This window comes from Sparus aurata, chromosome 17 (genome assembly GCF_900880675.1).
Source record: "Sparus aurata chromosome 17, fSpaAur1.1, whole genome shotgun sequence".
In the NCBI taxonomy this organism is placed as follows: Eukaryota; Metazoa; Chordata; class Actinopteri; order Spariformes; family Sparidae; genus Sparus; species Sparus aurata.
In genome coordinates, this window is record NC_044203.1 from 18,937,062 (window position 1) to 18,957,263 (window position 20,202).

General features: G+C 42.1%; 4 protein-coding genes across 5 annotated transcripts; all 4 read left to right on the forward strand.

Annotated features, from left to right (window-relative positions):
• The first annotated feature begins 246 nt into the window (after window positions 1-246).
• Window positions 247-8,125, forward strand: LOC115567105 (TBC1 domain family member 15). Its single transcript, XM_030393357.1, has 10 exons — window positions 247-798; window positions 2,489-2,674; window positions 2,784-2,902; window positions 4,301-4,404; window positions 5,919-5,986; window positions 6,121-6,267; window positions 6,648-6,738; window positions 6,843-6,991; window positions 7,091-7,232; window positions 7,333-8,125. The coding sequence occupies exons 1-10, from the start codon at window positions 588-590 to the stop codon at window positions 7,499-7,501; spliced, it is 1,386 nt and encodes a 461-aa protein (XP_030249217.1). The 5' UTR covers window positions 247-587; the 3' UTR covers window positions 7,502-8,125.
• Window positions 8,126-9,003: 878 nt separating this feature from the next.
• hsc70 (heat shock cognate 70) lies at window positions 9,004-13,892 on the forward strand. The gene is made up of 9 exons (XM_030393338.1): window positions 9,004-9,175; window positions 10,520-10,724; window positions 10,850-11,055; window positions 11,276-11,428; window positions 11,643-12,198; window positions 12,359-12,561; window positions 12,693-12,891; window positions 12,999-13,231; window positions 13,390-13,892. Exons 2-9 carry the CDS (start codon window positions 10,520-10,522, stop codon window positions 13,636-13,638), a joined length of 2,004 nt encoding a protein of 667 aa, XP_030249198.1. The 5' UTR covers window positions 9,004-9,175; the 3' UTR covers window positions 13,639-13,892.
• Window positions 13,893-14,550: 658 nt separating this feature from the next.
• Window positions 14,551-16,833, forward strand: LOC115567115 (chymotrypsin-like protease CTRL-1). Its single transcript, XM_030393378.1, is given in 8 exon segments — window positions 14,551-14,593; window positions 14,596-14,616; window positions 14,820-14,923; window positions 15,005-15,084; window positions 15,177-15,258; window positions 15,387-15,567; window positions 15,743-15,873; window positions 16,453-16,833. Coding segments are annotated over 8 exon segments (789 nt in total). The 5' UTR covers window positions 14,551-14,565; the 3' UTR covers window positions 16,615-16,833.
• A 373-nt stretch (window positions 16,834-17,206) lies between these two features.
• On the forward strand, window positions 17,207-19,332 carry LOC115567111 (chemokine-like receptor 1). Of its 2 annotated transcripts, none has more exons than XM_030393367.1 (2): window positions 17,207-17,262; window positions 17,699-19,332. In XM_030393367.1, the coding sequence occupies exon 2, from the start codon at window positions 17,723-17,725 to the stop codon at window positions 18,752-18,754; it is 1,032 nt and encodes a 343-aa protein (XP_030249227.1). In that variant the 5' UTR covers window positions 17,207-17,262; window positions 17,699-17,722; the 3' UTR covers window positions 18,755-19,332. The 2 variants fall into 2 exon arrangements, with proteins under 2 accessions (XP_030249227.1, XP_030249228.1); XM_030393368.1 differs by having other exon boundaries at window positions 17,221-17,262; window positions 17,717-19,332.
• The last annotated feature ends 870 nt before the right edge of the window (window positions 19,333-20,202 follow it).

Below are 20,202 nucleotides of genomic sequence, written 5' to 3' on the forward strand. Positions count from 1 at the left end.
CATCGTCGTAAAAAACAACATGTTTAAAATTAAAAATAGTAAGTAGGCTAAGAAAACTGGGGTACTTCTAGTATGAACATGTTTCTGGAGTTGAATTAAAAAAAAAAACAACTACACCATTTACTGTGAATTGTGTCTCCCTGACAGGTGGATGTGTTTGGAGTGGTCACGCTGTGAAACTTGTGGTGTCTGGTGCTGTGAAATGAAACCACTAGGTGGAGTGAGACGTGCTCACAAATCCAAAAGTGAACTTTAGCCCTGAAGTCTGGACTCCACCTGGAATGTGGGCCAAACTCGGATCTCAAGGTGCAGTCATGTGACTCCTGGATGGCTTGAGGAAGAGAGGCAACGAGGCTGCAAATGGTCGCCTGAGACCTTCATGAGAAGTTCTGTGCGTGTGATCGATTGGACCCTGTTGGGAGGAACCGGCCGTGGCTGTCCTGTTTCACCCAAGCTCGCTCACACGGGGAGATGGGAAGTGACGGGAGCGGTCGTCTGTAGGAAGATGACAGCAGTCTGTCTGCTGGAGCTCTGTGGAAGCTCTCCTTCACCTGTGCGCCGTGTGAGCGTCGCTACTGCAGACACAGATGGAAGACCTGAGGACCGGGAGTCCACAGCGGGCGGCGGGAGAAGAGGCGAAGTCAGCGGGCGGGCACCGATCGGATTGCAGCTTCCAGAGGAGGGTGGCGGCGGTGTGCTCTCCTGCTGTGGCCGCCGCACGCCTCACCTTACCTGGGGTGATGGACGCTGAGGGAAGGGTCGACGAGTCAAGACTGAGGATGCACATATTCAAAAACGGTATCTATCTATCTATCTATCTGTCTATCTATCTATCTATCTATCTATCTATCTATCTATCTCCTAACTCTAGATGGACATTACTAATCGCATACTTTGCACCTGCATGCGTGCCATTTGTGAGTGATTCTACTGAATATGTAAGTTATGTAATTTACCTTACACAGCATCATTGTGACACATTTAATATTATGCATGAAACAGTGTTTAGCTCAGTTTTTAGCGAATGATCCCCGAGGTCACAACAGGCCAAGCAAAAAAAAAAAAAGAAAACCTTAAATCCCATAATAATGCCACTTATTATTTGTGCATTTTGGTCATAATACCTTAGGCTGATTCCATAGTTTAGTGTAAGACAATGTACTATTCTGTACGTTTTTTCACACTGAACATTATGCTGACTTTAATCATGTTGTTTAATTTGTCAGTAAATTGATAGGTATATACAATCTCAGAAAATTGTGAAAGAAAAATGACCCGAATGTTGTTTTGTCAGATACACTCAGTTTACTGTCAGAGAAGAGTAAATAAATCAGAAAATATTCTCTTTCATGAAGCTGGAATCAGAGAAGTCTGACCTTCTTTGAAATCACTCAAACCAATGAATCAATTATCAAAAGAATTACCTCCCCACATCTGTTGGTCTGTAAACAGGATAACACAAAAAATGCTGAATGAATCTCTACTAAATCTGGATGGAGGGTGGAATAGACCCCATTAATTTTCAGTGCGGATCCGAATAAAGGGATGTATCAAGGAATTTCACTTTTCACACTAATGGATTCATAGTTGCAGCTCTATGAAAGCCGGAAAGATTTATTTATTCTAAATGTATCAAATTTCTCTCATAACACAAACGTTCTTGATATAAATAAAACATTTTCATCATGTTTTGTTGATTAATTAGTGTCACAAAACATGAAGCTTTGCATGCAGTGTTTTTTCTGATGCAGTAAATAATCCAAGAAGGATTTTTATTATCAGATGTGTCCAGATGCAAGGAAGAAGTTTCCTGGAGCATACTAGGAAGTCAAGTGATGCTTTTCTTCAGGACATGAGCCACAGTCAACCCATTATCTAAAAAACTATCATTTCATTGCACATGGGACCCCCTCGAGCAAAGAACCCCAGCTTGACTATTGTGATGAAACAACAGATATCTTTGAGTTGGTAAGAGAATGAAATCACATGAGACTCAACACTCCAACAGAAATATTCAGTGGAGTGTGTGAACTTTAGAAATGAAGATCGGAGGTAGCTCGAGAGCACTGATATGTTCAAACAGCCCCATACACACACTTCTCAGCGGGACAATCCACAGTGAGGAGTCGAGGTAAAACATCCCATTCGGTCTACCGTCTGTGAGCAGGAATGTGGAAACCCTCCGTTCTTTTCTGCGGCCCTTTGACCCTTATGCACATTCCATCCCTACAAACATGGAGACCAAAAATTAAAGAACCTGCAGAGCAAAACATTACATAAGACATCTCAAATCCTCGTCTCAGATCCCCCCACGGTGAAAGCAGGGTAAAGTTCACCAAATGATGGATCAGCGATTGTTTCTTAAGATTACCTCCTTCCTCAGCTGTCAAGCATTTATTCTTACATGTCTATTCAGGCTCTGGTGAGTCATGCTGGTGAGGGAGTTACATTGACCGCTGTAAATGATCAAAAAGGTTTCGACCCCCAGGTGGTGTGTCTCCCTCTGAGCGTGGCCTGGTGTGGCGTTTCCTGTTCGGCATGTACCCGTGCAGCTCAACGGCCCTAGAGCGTTCTTTGCTGCAGGAGCAGCTGATCATGCGTTACCAGGTCATGAAGAAAAAGTGGCAGCAGTTTCTTCCCTCAGCTGTGCAGATGCACCTTAACGGCACTGATGGTAAAAACCCAAACATACACCAATTGTGTCCCAATGAAGGGAGTCATATTTCACTGCTTTCACTGCTCTGCTTTGTCTCTTTAAAACATCTTATGACCTCATGATCCAGCTGAGTTGGTGGCAGCAGTCAGGTACTTTGACCAGAGGCAGACACAGGCCCAGCAGCAGACCCAGGATCAGTCAGAGGAGGTCAGAGACAAACTGGCTTTCTTGGAGCTTCAGGCACAGGTTAGATACACATTCTAATTTTCATTTGTTAGTATTATTTTTTTGTATTTCATATGTTCATATTTCCATATTTAAGATTTCTGTACTTCCATTAAAGGTCCAGTGTGGAGGATTTAGGGTCCTCTCTTGGTAGTATAAGATTCAGAATTGTGTTTTCATTAGTGAATAATAACCTGAAACTGAGAGTCACTGCAGTGTTGTCATTACCATAGAATGAGCCCTTTGTATCTACAGGGACCCCTCACATGGAGTCGACCACTGGGGCTTTTCCACTGGCGCAGAGTCAAACTATGCTTTGCTGATTTGCATTTCCAGGGTCGACCCTCTCTGGAGTCAGGCCAAAGCACGAGCGCCCTGCCTCCAATCAGGCGGTAGTTATGTCTTGCAACAGCAGCCAACCCGTGATGACCCCCTTCTCCCCCCGTCAAAAAACAGTGTGCAGGGAGACTCAATTCATGTCTTGGCAGGACAGATCCTTTTTTCTTGAAATTATATATTATCAGAGCTTGGGTTAGCTAACAAGGTTTGTGAGCCAACAGTATCAATCAACAGTCTTAGAAGTTGCCAGCAGCAAATAATGACCAAATAACGGAGGACTTTTATTGTGAAGAATTTCTGGGAAATTAGACACGTTCATTACCGAAAATTTGTGGATCTTTGTATTTTTTTAAAGAACTGCGGGGAGAGGGAGTATTCACAGCCACTCCGCTGCCCACTGAACAAGCCGAGCGTGTCATCAGTTAAAAACACACCTTCGAGGGCCGGGCTGACGGGCTGAGCCAAACAGAGTCAAAACGAGCCAGCATGTGTATGGAAAAGCATCTCATGTTGCACTGACATGTTTTTCGCAGTAACCCAGAATGAACAAACCAAACAGTGTCTCTCAAGAGGACCTTTCTTGTTCTCTGTGTTTTCAGTGGTCACCGTAGGGGAGGGTGAGCGGGACAGTTGTTTGCAAACTGCAACCACACCTCTAAATCCTACACACTGGAGCTTTAAATATATTTTCTTTGGCTTTGTTTGGCAGAGACAACAAAAGGTCAGCTGTCAACCTAAAGTGGGAGGGGTGAGGCATGTTTCAGGAAATTACACCAATGATGTTAAGCAAACAGTTAATCGTGTATTTACAGATGGTATCATTTTACCTCTTTGTGCTTACTGAAGTGTTTAGCAATCCTGTCTGGAGACTTTGCACTGAGGAACAGCTTATAGATTGTCTTCATGCAGATAGTGGCACTTAACAGAGTGATTCTCTCACAAACTGCTGACACTTGTTTACAGCATTATTGTTCCTATTTAAAGTGCAGGAACATGACAGAATTAAGATGGCTTCATTGAAGCGATTAACACTGATATCACAAGTGTGTCTGTCTCGTTGTCACATTTCTGTTCCTGCAGATATTGTTTGAGCGGGTCACATTTGACCAAAGGGAGCTGCGGGAGGCCACCCGAATCATTGACAAGGATGTTCCACGCACTAACAGAGATCTGAGCTACTACCAGTGAGTGAATGTGAAAATCCAAACATTTAGCTTCAATCTGCTAAAAGGGATCATGTTAAGTTAAAACAAAAAAGGATCTAAAAACAAGACACCAGGAGGCAGGCAGGTAGATGAACAAATGGCAATCTTTGTTCACCTCAAATAAGAAAAGTGAAGTCCAAATACAAAATAGAAAAATACAAAATGAAAGTTACGAGAGGAAGCTGGCAACAAATTGAGAAAAAAAACAGAGGAAGAAAAAGCAGCAGCAAAACCAATTAAGATGTACAAAAAAATACAAAAACTAAAACAAGTACAAACCAAAGAAGCAATGGGAACACAAAGAGAAGCAGAACAACAGCAGAAACAGAACAGCAAACTGTCCAATAGTATGATGAAAAACACTATTTAGGACTAGGACTAGTTAACAAATAAAATGCCGTTGAACAGGAAAAAGGCAGGAAAAGCACAAAGGGAGGAAGTGAAAAGCAAAACATGACACATGAGGAGACTACAAAATAAAATGACACATAACTAAACCAGAAACTCAGATCATGATATCATTGACTTTCTGTTCATCACAGCTGACCCTGAAAGAAAACAAAAAAAACAATAGACTGGGAAAATTTGAATTCCAGTGAATAACTCTTAAAGCTGCTGTCGCTTCATCCAGTGTGTCTGTTAGCAACCCCCTACCTGAGACACAATAAGTGATTACTGATGAAGCTATTTAACACTTATTTTAATAAGACTGTGTTACTTATATCAACTTTAAGGCCACATCAACCATTTATTCTTCACAAGAAACCAAGGAATCCGCCATAATGTTTCCCCTTGAAATTTGTTTAGTTAAGCAGGTTGCTCATGTTTTGTTTTATACTTAAAATTGTGTCATTTGTTAAAGTTCATGTCTGTTTCAAAAGACTAAGGGCCAGCTGTCAGGGTATCATCATTTCTACCTTCTAACAAGAAGACATATTGTTTTATTTCAAGATTACTAAGTGTAGTAAGCTGTGAGTGGCTCAGGAAAAAAATCAAAAGGTTGGTATGGGCTCTGAATTTAAGTAAACACAAGAGGAAAAGAACAGGCCAAACTTGGTTTGGAGCCACTCACTCACTCAAATTATTTATCTCCTGCACCTCAGGGCTTCAGAACCAGCAGGACGGCTTCTCCCATATACAATCATGTTGCAACATTACCAAATTAATACACAGATGGAGCTTTATTTTAAATGGTTTGAAAGCTTGAAAAGTAACACACATTTGTATCACGATTATAACTTATTTAAAATGCTCACTGTTGTAAGAATATTTAAATCCATTTATGTACATTTAGTTAAAATTATTCTTTGTTCAATTAAATTACATTTCATTGTTACCTGCCCTTACAATATGAGTGCAGCAACGAAACCTCCTATAACTTCTCTATGACTAGAGGCTTAATGTCAGTGATAAACTCCACATGTCCTACAATAATTAAGTTTCTGTTGAAGTGTTTGATTAGTTCTGTTAACTAATAACCGATTTGTCTGCAGGGGTGAAGGGTCAGGCAATCTGCTGGTGCTGAGAGACATCCTCATCACTTATGCTGCTTTTCATCCAGGTAAGCAACAGAAATGAGGCCTCCACAGGTTTACTGACACCGATTTGATCAGACAACATTAGAGATTTAGTGTTGTGCTTGTTAAACACACTAACTTTTCATCCATGCACCTCTTGTCCCGACTATCGATCCAGAGGTCAGTTATGCCCAAGGAATGAATGACCTGTGCAGCCGGTTCCTGGAGGTTCTCGACTCTGAGGTCGACACCTTCTGGAGTTTCTCCTGCTACATGGAGAAATTCTCCAAGGACTTCAGGGCCGATGGTCTACACAGAAAAATAGGTGGGATTAGCACAGACAAATGCAACTTTATGCATAATAAATGTCATGTCTCCAAGATGTGCATGCTGTGAAAAGAGCTTTGCTCCTCAATGTAATTTGGGACCTCTTGTGGTGGAAAAATGGTATTGAAGCCTCTCCAAGAGCAACAATCACATCAACTGTAGCCTTATGTATTAAAGTGTTGGGAGTTTTCTCAGAATGTCCATAGAATGTCTGGCATTCAGACAAAACACTGGGCCAAAACTGGACAGAAACAGTCCTTTAAGTTATTTGGGAAACTGCTACACGACAGATTCCATTGCAAGAAAAGCCAGGTCTGTTAATTCATAAAAATTCTGATGTGTAAGCATAAAAGAAAAATTGTGTTTATTGTCCTTTAGAGTTGGAGGCCGCTCTGTTGAAGGAACTGGACCCTCAACTTTATGCTCATTTGGTCACAGACAGCATGGAGAGCTTCACCTTCTGCCACAGGTAGATCTGCTCGGATCCATCATACCATCCTGTATTTCTGTCCTCTGTGTCTGGTTCCTGTTCCACGAGCTCATTATGTTCGTGTGCCTTGTCGCTCCTTTAAGGTGGCTGCTGCTGGGTTTCCAGAGGGAGTTTGAACACAGTGACGCGTTACGTTTGTTCGAGATCCTGAGTTGTGACCACCTGGAGCTTATCTCCCAACAAGTAGACCAAGCCCGCTATCAGGAGAGGCTGGCACGAAAATTCAGCGCAGGTGAAACCCAGAACTCAAGCTGGCAGAATAAATGAGGCTGAGTGTGTTGATTGTCCGACTTCAATTAAGTGATACATCTTTGCCTTGTGACGTTCGCAGAGGACAGCTCAGAGTCAACGCTGCAGGCCATCAACACCGACTTCACCTTTGAGCTCTTCATCTGTGCGGCCATCCTGTTAGAGAACAGGGAGGCTCTGCTGCGGTGCAGAGATGATGTACAGCTCATCCAGTTTACGAGCAGGTTCGTCTGAATGCTTAGACGTGAAAATCTCTTCACAAAAAAAGGGGCTGTGTGTCTGATAGTGAATGAGCTGGTTAAACCTTTTCCGCTTTTGATGCAGCCTTCAGGGAACACTGGACCTGAACAGCACGCTGAAGAAAGCAGAGCGACATCTGTATAACTACTGCAAACGCTGTGCCTGGGACTACATGAACGGACACTGCAGAGAACACAAGAGCAAAGAAGTGGACTTTCTTTATCAGCTCCGCAGTTTACTTGTTTTAAAGTGATAGCTAGGATTTAAATACGTGAGGTCAGAGACTTTCATGCAACCGTAAATTGCAATAGGGGATTTATACTCCCTCTTTTTATTTATCTTATTTCTGAGGGAAACACTCCAGTGAACTGATGGCTGCTTACCTTAAGTTTGATCAGTTATTGCTGTTAATTACGAATGTACAGTATTTATAGCATGAAAGTTGACCAACACCAACTGGCTAAAGGCTCAAGGCTTTTAGTTCTGTGTTATGCAATATTCAATCGTTGGAAGAAAACAACAGCTTGACAGACCTGCGTGAATACTAAGATCTGGTGTGTCGCAACAGGTGGTGTGTGTAACTGTGGTGATATTTAATGCCAGATGGCCTATGTGTCAGAGAGGCCTATGCAACAGGAATAGACATCCACGTTTTTTTAGGTCTGGCAGAGGGACCATGCAGTAAGGGGAAGTAAAACTACTGCACAGTGTTGTCAAACAGAGAATCAAAATCATATATGATGTAAGTAATATAAAAATGAATACCTCAAAAAATCTGCTGAAGATTATTTACGACATGGTGTTGCTAATATTCATGTTTAGTTTTAACTCTTGTGTTTTGTTCATGCTTTGAATCAAATATTCCTTATTATACTGACAAGTTCCTCCACATAATAGATAAATCAGGATTTTTAAAAAAGGGCAAAGTTGGAAATGTAGGAATGCACATGAATGAAGTTCCAACAGAAAAACACAAAAACAGCACACAAACTTTGTGCAGTTAATTTCCAGCCCCAACAGTAACATGTATTTACACATACATGTACAGATCAATCATTCACCAATCAAATCATTCACCCATCCACACACTTGCACACAGATGGTGTCACAGCTACCCTTGCGGGAATCTCACTCAGTGATATGACGATATGTGGAAAGGAGGGATCAACCCTGCAAATATAGAACAACCTGATCCAAAGCCAGCTTGTAAAACAGATCACTCTTATAGCCCCTATACTTTAATGCAGCCTTTAAAAGCAGGAAAAGACAATACTTATGCCATGTCACTGTATGACGACATCCAAATTCTAAGATGATATACAGTTTCTAATCACAATAATGATGTAATAACAACATATTGCCCAGCCCTCACTGAGATTTGAGGCTTTTTTCAAACGTATTTAATTGCAAACTTACTGTCTATGACTACATGATTCCTGCAGTTTAAAAAACATCCAGAGATTTTCAAAATGGTTCAAAGAGTGTTGAAAGTTCACCTGCTAATACCGTGTTCTTCTCCTACCAGCTGTATGTTAATAGAGCATGTGAACAACATTAGCCATGTGAACGTCCTAACAGGGCAATGCTCACATGACAATGAACCATGTTTGGTGAAGATGCCAAGTCACCGGCCTACCAGATAACATTTAAAATTTTACTGTAGGGCTGCAGAGGTAACAACAAGCTTTCTTTCAAGGAAATCCAGTCAGTGAGCAGAAATGAGTCTCGAACTTTCCTTGTCGGAGTCACCTGACACTCTGATGGGCTCTCCCTGCACAGTGTGCTCTATATACACTGGGGAGCAGAGACACTCGCCCTCTTAGTCCGCCTGCCTGGAGAGCGAAAGGAGTTCTGGAGAGGTGTGTTGTGTGCTAGGCACAGCTTTAACTCAGTAAACTCTCAAGTCTTGAACATCTGAAGACACAAGGTAACCCCTTCTATAAGGAGCACTGCACTCAGAATGGCTTCAAAGTATGTCTTGCTTGCTGCTTTAAAAGCCTAACTGCCAACTGTGAGAGGTATTCTCACATAATGAGGCTTGCATGATTTTTGTCAAACTGTGGCATGACAAGCTGAGGCAGAATCCCGACGAGAAAAAACACAGTTCGGTGACCATCGAGCAAACAAAATGTCTCTTTGGATGATTTTGATGATACATTTTCATGTCACAACAGCACCGTTTGGATCTAATCTCGCCTCTTCAGGAAAATTGTGAACAACATTAACTTTACAGTATGGCTTTGACAGGGCATTTGTCCAAACTTCATGTTCCAATTTCTTAGGGAACTGCACATGGCAGTTTTGTGGGAGGAGGACAGGCAGTGAAGCAACAGCACAGTGTCAGCATTTTCTGCTCCGTGTTACACAACTGGATAACAAGCGATAATTCAATAGTCTGCAGCTGAAGCCTTTCTGGTACATTCCTGCACACAGTAGGCAAGCAGACGAACAAAAGAAAAATCATCTTAAAATCGTTCAACTTCAATGAAGGAAGTTTTATGCTTTGTTATTAGGTGTAATATTTAATTGTGTATTTGTGATGCCTCTTTCTGCCTCAGTCTGCTGATCTTTTCAGACCACAGCCCCATGCAACAAAAGGCTTTTGTTAAGTTCTTCACTAATCCAGTACGCTTGTTCGTACGCCTCTAAGCTGTAGTTTTCCCTGCATTTTTTTTATTAAGGCCTCTGCTTGAATATGAACTACACAGGCTTGCCTACTAGTCACTGATAAATGATCTCTACATTTTTAGCCACCTTCTATTCATTGCCATGTAGATAGGCTCATACTTATTATAGTGACTATAAACTATTTGGAGACAGCTGTCGGAAAATATACACACTGATCACTATTTCAGGATCAGTACATCACATTTCACCAGCCGGACTGAGACACTTTAGTGTTATGTTGCTGAGGGAGAGTTGGAGAGAGTAGCAGTGTGGAGAGGGAGTTGAAGAGCACTATGACATAGCCCGATCATTTGGTCTCATGTGTCAGACGGTTTAAACCACTACGCCGTGAATGCCACTTTACCAATGGCTGAGCCTCAAATTGCCATGCATTCATGTGGACTCTACCACAGTAGGTATAGGTGGGTCCTTGTATAGCATGTATGTGCATACAAATTGTAAGTGCAAAACTATTCCAATCAAAACCATTAGAATGAATATAAATATTTTATACTCATGAAAACATGCACTGACCTAAGATTACTGTCCAGAAAAGGGCCACAGTTACAAACGCGTCACTCTTATTTTTATTTTTTTACCTAAGATGTCTAAAGGACCAGCTGTAGGCATTGATCTGGGCACCACATATTCCTGTGTGGGGATCTTCCAGCATGGCAAAGTGGAGATCATTGCCAATGACCAAGGAAACAGGACCACACCCAGCTATGTGGCCTTCACAGACACTGAGAGACTGATTGGAGATGCTGCCAAGAACCAGGTGGCCATGAACCCATCCAACACTGTATTTGGTGAGGATTACAAAACCCAAAATACAACAGGCATAATAACAATGATCCCGAAACAATTTGCGGAGGACAACTCATCACTGTTTAGTTGTATTTACACTGTACTGTATCTCTTTCATCTCCTTCAGATGCTAAGCGTCTGATTGGCCGTAGGTTTGACGATGCTGTGGTGCAGTCAGACATGAAGCACTGGCCCTTCAGGGTTGTGAACGACTCATCCAAACCCAAGGTAGAGGTTGAATACAAGGGCGAGATCAAGACTTTCTTCCCTGAGGAGATTTCCTCGATGGTCCTCGTAAAGATGAAGGAGATCTCTGAGGCTTATCTTGGCAAGGTAGATGTTATGAAGTATATAAGAAAATGCTTGCAATGTAACCTTTTAAGCATTCAGCGGAAAACCCTATTCAATCAGATTCAAAGTTAGCCTTTTCCTCATCCTTAAAAGACCCTGTGAGATATGGTCTTGATAAGGGCATTGCAGCTTCTAGTACAGTTTTTAATTTTTGCATGTCAAACACAAATGCTGTGTATTGACTCAAGGTCTTATCTTACAGCCTGTGAGCAATGCAGTTGTCACAGTTCCTGCTTACTTCAATGACTCCCAGCGTCAAGCCACCAAAGATGCCGGAACCATTTCTGGGCTTAATGTTCTGCGCATCATCAACGAGCCCACTGCTGCAGCCATCGCTTATGGCCTGGACAAGAAGGTTGCTAACTTCAAAACTCCACGATTTTCAGTTTCATTCCCAACTCGTCAACTACTGATGCTTTGGCTTTTAGGGTCAGTAGCTGGTCAGTTGACCTTGGAAAGCATCATTTATTTGACGAGTCTGGAATGAGACTCAACAATTAACTTTCTTACAAACTGAACCTTCAGCCAAATTTCCTGTAACCATAAGTAATACTTACCATTCATTTCAGGTTGGCTCTGAACGTAACGTCCTCATCTTTGACCTTGGAGGTGGTACTTTTGATGTGTCGATACTGACTATTGAGGATGGCATCTTTGAAGTGAAGTCCACAGCCGGTGACACTCACTTGGGTGGTGAAGACTTCGACAACCGCATGGTCAACCACTTCATTGCTGAGTTCAAGCGTAAGTTCAAAAAGGAAATCACAAACAACAAGCGTGCTGTGCGTCGTCTGCGCACAGCCTGTGAGCGTGCCAAGCGCACACTCTCCAGCAGCACCCAGGCCAGCATTGAGATCGATTCACTCTATGAGGGTGCCGATTTCTACACTTCCATCACCAGGGCCCGTTTTGAGGAGCTCAATGCGGACCTGTTCCGTGGAACCCTGGAGCCTGTGGAGAAAGCCCTGAGGGATGCCAAGATGGACAAATCCCAGATCCATGACATTGTCCTGGTGGGTGGTTCCACACGTATCCCCAAGATTCAAAAGCTGCTGCAGGACTTCTTCAATGGTCGTGACCTCAACAAGAGCATCAATCCTGATGAGGCTGTGGCCTATGGTGCAGGTGGGTCTCTCTACATAGTGAGGTTTTATGCTTGTTTCCTTGTTATATTACGGTTTTAGTAGAAAAGCTAAACTGCTCTGTGTAGAATAGACTGTGTGGTTTATTTAAAATGTCTCTTGTAGCCGTGGTATTAGTTTGACTATTTGGAAATCTTTCACAGCTGTGCAGGCAGCCATCTTGGCTGGTGATAAGTCTGAGAATGTGCAGGACCTGCTCCTGCTGGATGTCACACCCCTGTCCCTGGGAATAGAGACTGCTGGAGGAGTAATGACTGTCCTTATCAAAAGGAACACCACCATCCCCACCAAGCAAACCCAGACTTTCACCACCTATTCAGACAACCAACCTGGTGTCCTCATTCAGGTAAAACAACCGTCAAGTAAAGTTCTACATGAATAACAGTTCACTCCCATTGTCCCTGTGTGCAATACTTGCAATTATTCCTGGAAGTGTTCACTGATGCATCAGGATTTGATTTGACCAATTGCTTTCAGGTTTATGAAGGTGAGAGAGCCATGACCAAGGACAATAACATCCTGGGCAAGTTTGAGCTGACTGGTATTCCACCTGCTCCGAGAGGTGTCCCTCAGATTGAGGTGACCTTTGACATTGATGCCAATGGCATTCTCAATGTATCTGCCGTTGACAAAAGCACTGGAAAGGAGAACAAAATCACCATCACCAATGACAAAGGTAGATGACTATATCAAATACTTCTTCAATCAGGAGTATTCAAAGGCTAATGTAAGTCAAGAGCTGAAAAAATGATGTACACAACTTTGTATTTGATCCTCCAATAGGGCGTTTGAGCAAGGAGGACATTGAGAAGATGGTGCAGGAGGCAGAGCAATTCAGATCTGAGGATGAGGCCCAGAGAGACAAGGTCACTGCCAAGAACTCCCTTGAGTCTCTGGCCTTCAACATGAAGAGCACTGTGGAGGACGAGAAGCTCCAAGACAAGATCAGCCCTGAGGACAAAAAGACCATCGTAGACAAGTGCAACGAAGTAATTTCCTGGCTGGACAGAAACCAGGTAAAGATCCAATGACATAACTATGAGTTTTGATAAAAGACAGAGGCTGGTTGAGAAATCAGACAGGAAGCCCTTGTATGTTCAAATCATGCAAACAATGTGAAGCAACTTCCCCACATATCTGTTGAAATGAAGTCTTTGTACTTTCTTCTACCCAGACGGCAGAGAAAGATGAGTACGAGCACCAGCAGAAGGAACTAGAAAAGGTATGCAACCCCATCATCTCCAAGCTATACCAGGGTGGTATGCCAGGTGGTATGCCAGGAGGGATGCCAGGAGGGATGCCTGGTGGCTTCCCTGGTGGGGCTGGAGGCAGCTCCTCCTCTGGGCCAACTATCGAGGAGGTCGACATTGTGTTTACTAACTCTGTGAAAGCTATTAACCTAGCCAGAATCCAAATCCATTAAACAATAAACCACAGGCTTATTAAATTCATGCTATGATATCTGCAAAAAATGTCAACATTTAACAAATTTAAGCAACTAAATCTGACACTAGCACACAGTTAAAATATTCACCAACATAAGAAATCATTAGAGTCTGTTTGTTGCCTTCATTATTTAGCTCTCCAGTGATGATTTGCATGAAGGATGAACAGTTGTATCTTTAGATCTGTGATTTCAAAGCATTAAACCAATAAAGACCACCGATGGGATTCTGATTTGCACGTGCACTGTGTGTTTCTTGTTGTTCTATTTTTTTAATAATGCTATATTTCTCCGAAGTCACATACAGTGTAATCATTAGTGCATTAAATAGTTTGCACACTTGAAACTTGTAGATGATATTAGTTCCTGTCAACACACAAGGTTCTGATCTGTATCTCTTTCCTGTAGTTTTGCTCATCTTACAAAAAGGAAATGGTGTCACAAGAACAACCATGATAGAAAGATTGCTGTCGTTGTTGGCAAATATCATCTGCAAAAATTTTACTTGATCAACATTATTTCCTCTATCTTCTTTCCGCCAATGTGTAAGGTGTGAAACAAGTGTCAGTGATGTTGTTACTTACCAATGGAACGATTATGCAACAATTTGTTTGCTCACACGGACAGGACAAACACAATCATAAGACTAGGTCGCTGAAAGTTTCAGTTACAAGTAATTTCAGGTGCTTATCACCAGATGTTCTCCTCCCAGACCTTCACATATATTGGTGTGTGTGTGTGTGTGTGTGTGTGTGTGTGTGTGTGTGTGTGTGTGTGTGTGGGTGGGTGGGGGTACCTGAGGTATTGAGTGCTATACATGGCTCTCAGGGGCAGGTGTGTTGTGAATACGCATATAAAAGCTGGTTTGCAGAGCTGAGACTCAAGGACTTGAATCACGATTGAGACATGGCCATGTTCTTGCTTGTCAGCTGTTTTGCCTTGTGGCCTCAGCGCTGGGTGAGTGTCTGGTGGTTTACCTGCAGATGATGCATCTACGTGTATGAATGTTTTCTGTGACAGTGTGGTAGCGAATGAAACTACTTGCAACAAAAAAAAAAAGATTGTTAACACAGTGATTCACAGTAAGCCAACACTTCCTGGTATGTATGCCAAAGCTTGGGTCAGGCAGATCATTTTATGATTGTGTGTTTGGGCCTCAGGGTGTGGAACACCTGCGATCAGGCCCCAAGTGAGTGGATACAACAAGATTGTAAACGGGGAGAATGCTGTGTCTGGGTCTTGGCCGTGGCAGGTGTCACTTCAGGTAGCTGGAGTTCTTCTACAATCTCAACCCCTTGAGTAATTCAGATGCAAAAATAACATTACTACATTTTCTCAATCTTAGGATTATAGTGGATTCCACTTCTGTGGAGGATCACTGATCAACCAGTACTGGGTTGTCACTGCTGCTCATTGCCGTGTGTCGTAAGTCATTTTAATGTGTCAAACGTGTCCACAGAAGAAAAATCCCAATTTTGCCATCTCTGCAATCACTCTCTCTATTTTATTCTCTCCAGTCCTAGAAGCCACCGTGTTATCCTGGGAGAACATGATCGTCAGTACAACAGTGAGCCAATTCAGGTCATGTCAATTTCCAAGGTAAGCAACTTCATAACTCAGAACAGCTTTCATCAGATTAATAAATGTTATCTTTTACCTTAATGAGTCACTTCCTGGGTGTAATGCGATTACATTTGCTTATAAGTAACGTTCACCTCTCCATCCAGGCCATATCTCACCCCTACTACAACTCCCAGAACTTCAACAATGACATCACCCTTCTGAAGCTGTCTTCCCCAGTGCAGATCAACAGCCGTGTGTCTCCTGTGTGCCTGGCCTCCTCCAGCACCAGCGTCCCCTCTGGAACCACATGTGTCACCACTGGGTGGGGCAGGACGGGCCAAACCTGTGAGTGAGCGGCTGCTTTTTAAGCCTTTCATGCAGAGTACATTTACACTTTACACAAAATAATAATGGAATAAACACTTCCATTTCCACAAAGGAAACATATAACTGTGCTGTTAACTGTCTACCATAACGTGCAAAGGACATATTTACTTGTGTGTTTCTTTGTCATTTTCAGCAAGCCCCCGCTACCTCCAGCAGACTGCCCTGCCCCTGCTCAGCCCGGCTCAGTGCAAGCAGTATTGGGGTTATAACAGAATCACTGATGCCATGATCTGTGCTGGTGCTTCTGGAGTGTCTTCCTGTCAGGTAATGATGATTTTAAAAACTGAAATACAGATTTGTAAGAAAAATGAGTGATGCCTCAAAGCAACGAACAGCTGAAAGTCAGCGGTCAACTAAATATTCATGATTAATTCGTAATTAAATTTGATACATTCACAAATGAGATTTAGTCATTAGTTAATTTTTAAGTCATATATTAATATTTGTAAATTACAATTTTTTGGTAAGAATACATTGTTAGAATGTTAAGGGAATATCAACAAATGTTGTTTTTAACATAATCAAATAATATACACACATATCCAAATACAGAAACTAAAAAGCAGTCTTTAATGTCTGAGTCATTTATAGATTAAGCAAACAAACAGCTAGTAACGTATATGATCACTTCATCATTAACTAATGGGCTGTTAAGACTCGATGTGAATTTGTATGGGCTGTCCTGTATTTGAATGAATTTGAAATGAATGGCAGGCCAGCCCACATCCTGTCTAAAGCTGTGCAGAACACCAAGTGCCCTCGAGGCATCACTATCAGGTATATCAAGGGCTATGACCCCATGTTCCTAAAAGTCAATAAGAAAACATACTTGTCTCATTTAAGGGTGACTCTGGTGGTCCTCTGGTCTGTGAGAGGAGTGGAGCGTGGTACCAAGTGGGTATTGTGTCCTGGGGCACATCTAACTGCAATGTGCGAGCCCCTGCCGTGTACGCCCGTGTGTCCTACCTGCGCAGCTGGATCGACCAGATTGTTGCTTCCAACTAACGTGCAAACACAAAACCTGCAATATGCATGTGCTTTGCCCCACACTTCGTCACCCTGCTCCTCACTGTGATCAACAACTGATTCTCTTCAGCATCGATATCAGCCGTCACAAGGATGTCACATGTTCTTTTGACTCTGAATGGTAGCAATCACTCAGTGTACTTCTGTGTTTGGTGCATTTGTGAGAAATCAAGCATAAAATAAAACTCCCAAAAACAACCCCAGTGTTGCGATTCATATTTTACATTAATGAGTGTGACAGTGTGTAGCGCTCTGTGCGGGTGGGCTGTGTGTGGTTGTGCGGTCGGGGTGAACTGTGCAGCAAACAACAAGTACTATTAGATAAAGATCAAGACATGTTTGAGGGTAAATTCCATTTCGTAGAGTAGAATAAAAGAATCAGGTAATCACATGGGATTTAAAATATTAATATAATATTATTCAAATATACATTAACATAAGAGCCCTGCAATTGATTCAGCTCCAGAAATTGTAATATCACAAAGCTTTCATAAAGGCAGCCAAAGTACTGTCTCATTGGCAGCTGCATGAACTGAGAAGGAGGAGTAATCCAACAGAGAGTGAGAAAAAGGCAGAGCCTAACAGAGATCAACTTAGACTCTCCCAACACCAGAAATTTGAGGACTGGTAAGACACTTTAAACATATAATTGCATTGCTTTGAAACTGCATTAACAGAAAGGTGGTCTACCATCATTTCCTTGCTAAACTGATCTTAGATAGGTTGGCATAAAGCATAATTTTAATGCAATATTTTCTGATCATAACAGAAATTAAGTGAAATGAGTAGAAAAAGGACATCTTGCAATTTCCAAGAAAATATTCTAACTACTTTATGTCATCAGTCTTGTATTGAAGTGGCAGCTAATTGCATAGGACAAGTGCCGGGGCAGGAGCATCCTAAATCCTATCTGAAATACTACAAGAACTCATATAGTTCATTAAAATGTGATCATTTACATAATGCAAATTGCATGCAAATTCTGTTCTCTCTGTGCATTTTACAGAATGTGTTAAAGTTATGAATGTCTGTAGTGACACAGCTCTTTCGTTTTTTTCATTAGATAATACTTCTGCTGCAGGTCAGGATGGCGGAGGTTCGCGACTACATTTATTGGGTCACCCTGATCATCTACTGTGTGACTTTTGTTGTTGGGATTCTGGGCAACGGTCTGGTCATCTACGTGACAGGTTTCAGGATGAAGAGAACCGTCAACTCAGTTTGGTTTCTCAACTTGGCTCTGGCTGACTTCCTCTTTCTGGTCTTCCTGATTTTTACGATCATTTCTTACACTCAGGAACACCGTTGGTATTTTGGACTAGTCATGTGCAAGCTCAACAATTTATTTAGTGCTGTCAACATGTTTGCCAGTATCTTTCTTCTGACAGCCATAAGTCTGGACCGTTGCCTGTCAATCTGGGTGGTGGTGTGGGCACAAAACAAGCGCACTGTCTGCAAAGCTCAACTCATAAGTGCTGTCATCTGGATGACTGCTCTGGTCTGCAGCACCCCATATGCCACTTTTCGTGACCTTACGGAGCACAACAACCAAACGTACTGTGGTTCATCAGCGACAGTTGAACAACGTTCGATTACCACCATTTTTCGCTTTGTGGTGGGCTTCGTCATCCCATTCCTGGTAATAATTTTCTGTTATGTGGCCATAGGTGTTCGTGCAAGGCGCCTGCAAAGGAACAGGACACAGAAACCCCTCAAAATAATTTTCTCTATCATTCTGGCATTCTTCATCTGCTGGTTGCCCTTCCATGTGATGCAGTTTTTAATATTGAAGGCTGGCAGTGACGAATATCTCCATAAAGTTGTCCTTCTTGGAAGTCCTCTGTCTGCGAGCATGGCTTTCATGAACAGCTGCCTGAACCCCATTCTCTACGTTTTCATGTGTGACGAATTCCAGAAGAAGCTCAAGCAGTCCATATGCCATGTCCTCGAGAGCGCCCTGGCAGAGGACCACTTGTCATTCATGTCCTCTCGCTCCTTGTCCTCGCACCTTTCCCGGATTTCTCGGAAGTCTGAGTCTTCTGCGCCTCTGGAGAGAAAAGACACAGCCATTTCCTTCACAGAATGCAAAGTGGGCCTCACTGGGAGAGACAGTGATTAAGAGTCTGTCCATGTGTGTACTGTACAAACCGACAGTACAGTACATTTATACAAATAATGAATTTCAAGAATATTATGTTTTTTATGTGAAAGCGCCAACTCACAGATGTTTCAGTTATAGCTGATGAGACAACGCCAACTGATACGTGTCCCACCTGTTATGACTTAAATGTATTTCTTACCTGTACCTGTAGTTTGATGACATGTCACCCAATGTGTTCTAGGTCTAACCAGGCAGAATAACTGAAAATCACCCGTGTGGGGAATCATGCAGCTTTGAAATGTAAATAGCCTTTGAGTTCTCTGTATAACAATGTATGTGAAACATATCATGTGATTTATGTTGTACCATCTAACTGTCGTGTTACACTGATGTGGAATTACCTGTAATTCATTTGATACAAAAAAAGAGAGATCAGTTTAATGTTTATGCGTTTAAGCTCATAATGCTCCATGTAACTAACCCAAGATTATCGCAACTTGACCATAGCAGCATCAATGATACAATCACATAAGACCAAGCTTTAGTAACTGTGCTGTATGCATTTCAAAAGTGTGAATTAAAAAAAATGCTGTTGATGAGCTGTTCCCTTCTTTATGCGTGACAAATGTGACAAACACGCGACCCAACAGAATGTGTGTTATCTGACAGGATACCACAATGAAAAACAGTTGACTTGCTGCTTCTGCAAAATGGAAGCATTCTCCGTCAGTCAACCCACTGTGAGACGACTTTACGCAAACGACAAATCAAAGTTTTTACGCACTTATTCGAGGCATGTTGGTCCCCTCTCTATCTCTCTAAACACCAGCCTTTTTTGGCACCGTGTCACACTCTACTCTCACTATCTTGTGGTTACCTTCCTCAGTTTGTGACCTAAAAGGTTTTAGCATCACAACTGCACGGACCTCCTCCATCATGCACTCTTAACTAAAAACAGTGGTGGAATGTAACTAAGTACATAATATTCAAGTACTGAAATGTGAAGTACTTTACTTTCTCATACAGCTTTCTACAGCTAATCTAACTCAGGGGGGGAATGTTGTGCTTGTTACTTCACCACATTTATCCAACAGCTGTAGTTGCTTGTTACTCTAATAGATATTATCTTTACACACACAACTATGACTTTAAATAATATGTTTTGCTATTAAATGACACTAGGCCGGTGTATACAAGCAAGTGGAAAGATTAGTTCTGTGTTTTTCAACAATTTTTGGGCCACGGCACAATTTTTTTTACAATTAAAGAATCCCACAGCACACCACCAACCAAACATATTACAAAATGACACCCTGCAGCCTAATACAGCATAAATAGTGACAATTTATTCTCTCAATTTGTTAACATTCACTCAGTGTGAAACCTGGGCCTGTTTGGATGAACACAAAGCAGATATCCGGGCAGGGAACTGAAGAAAGGCACACATGATGCTCATACTCCACAGC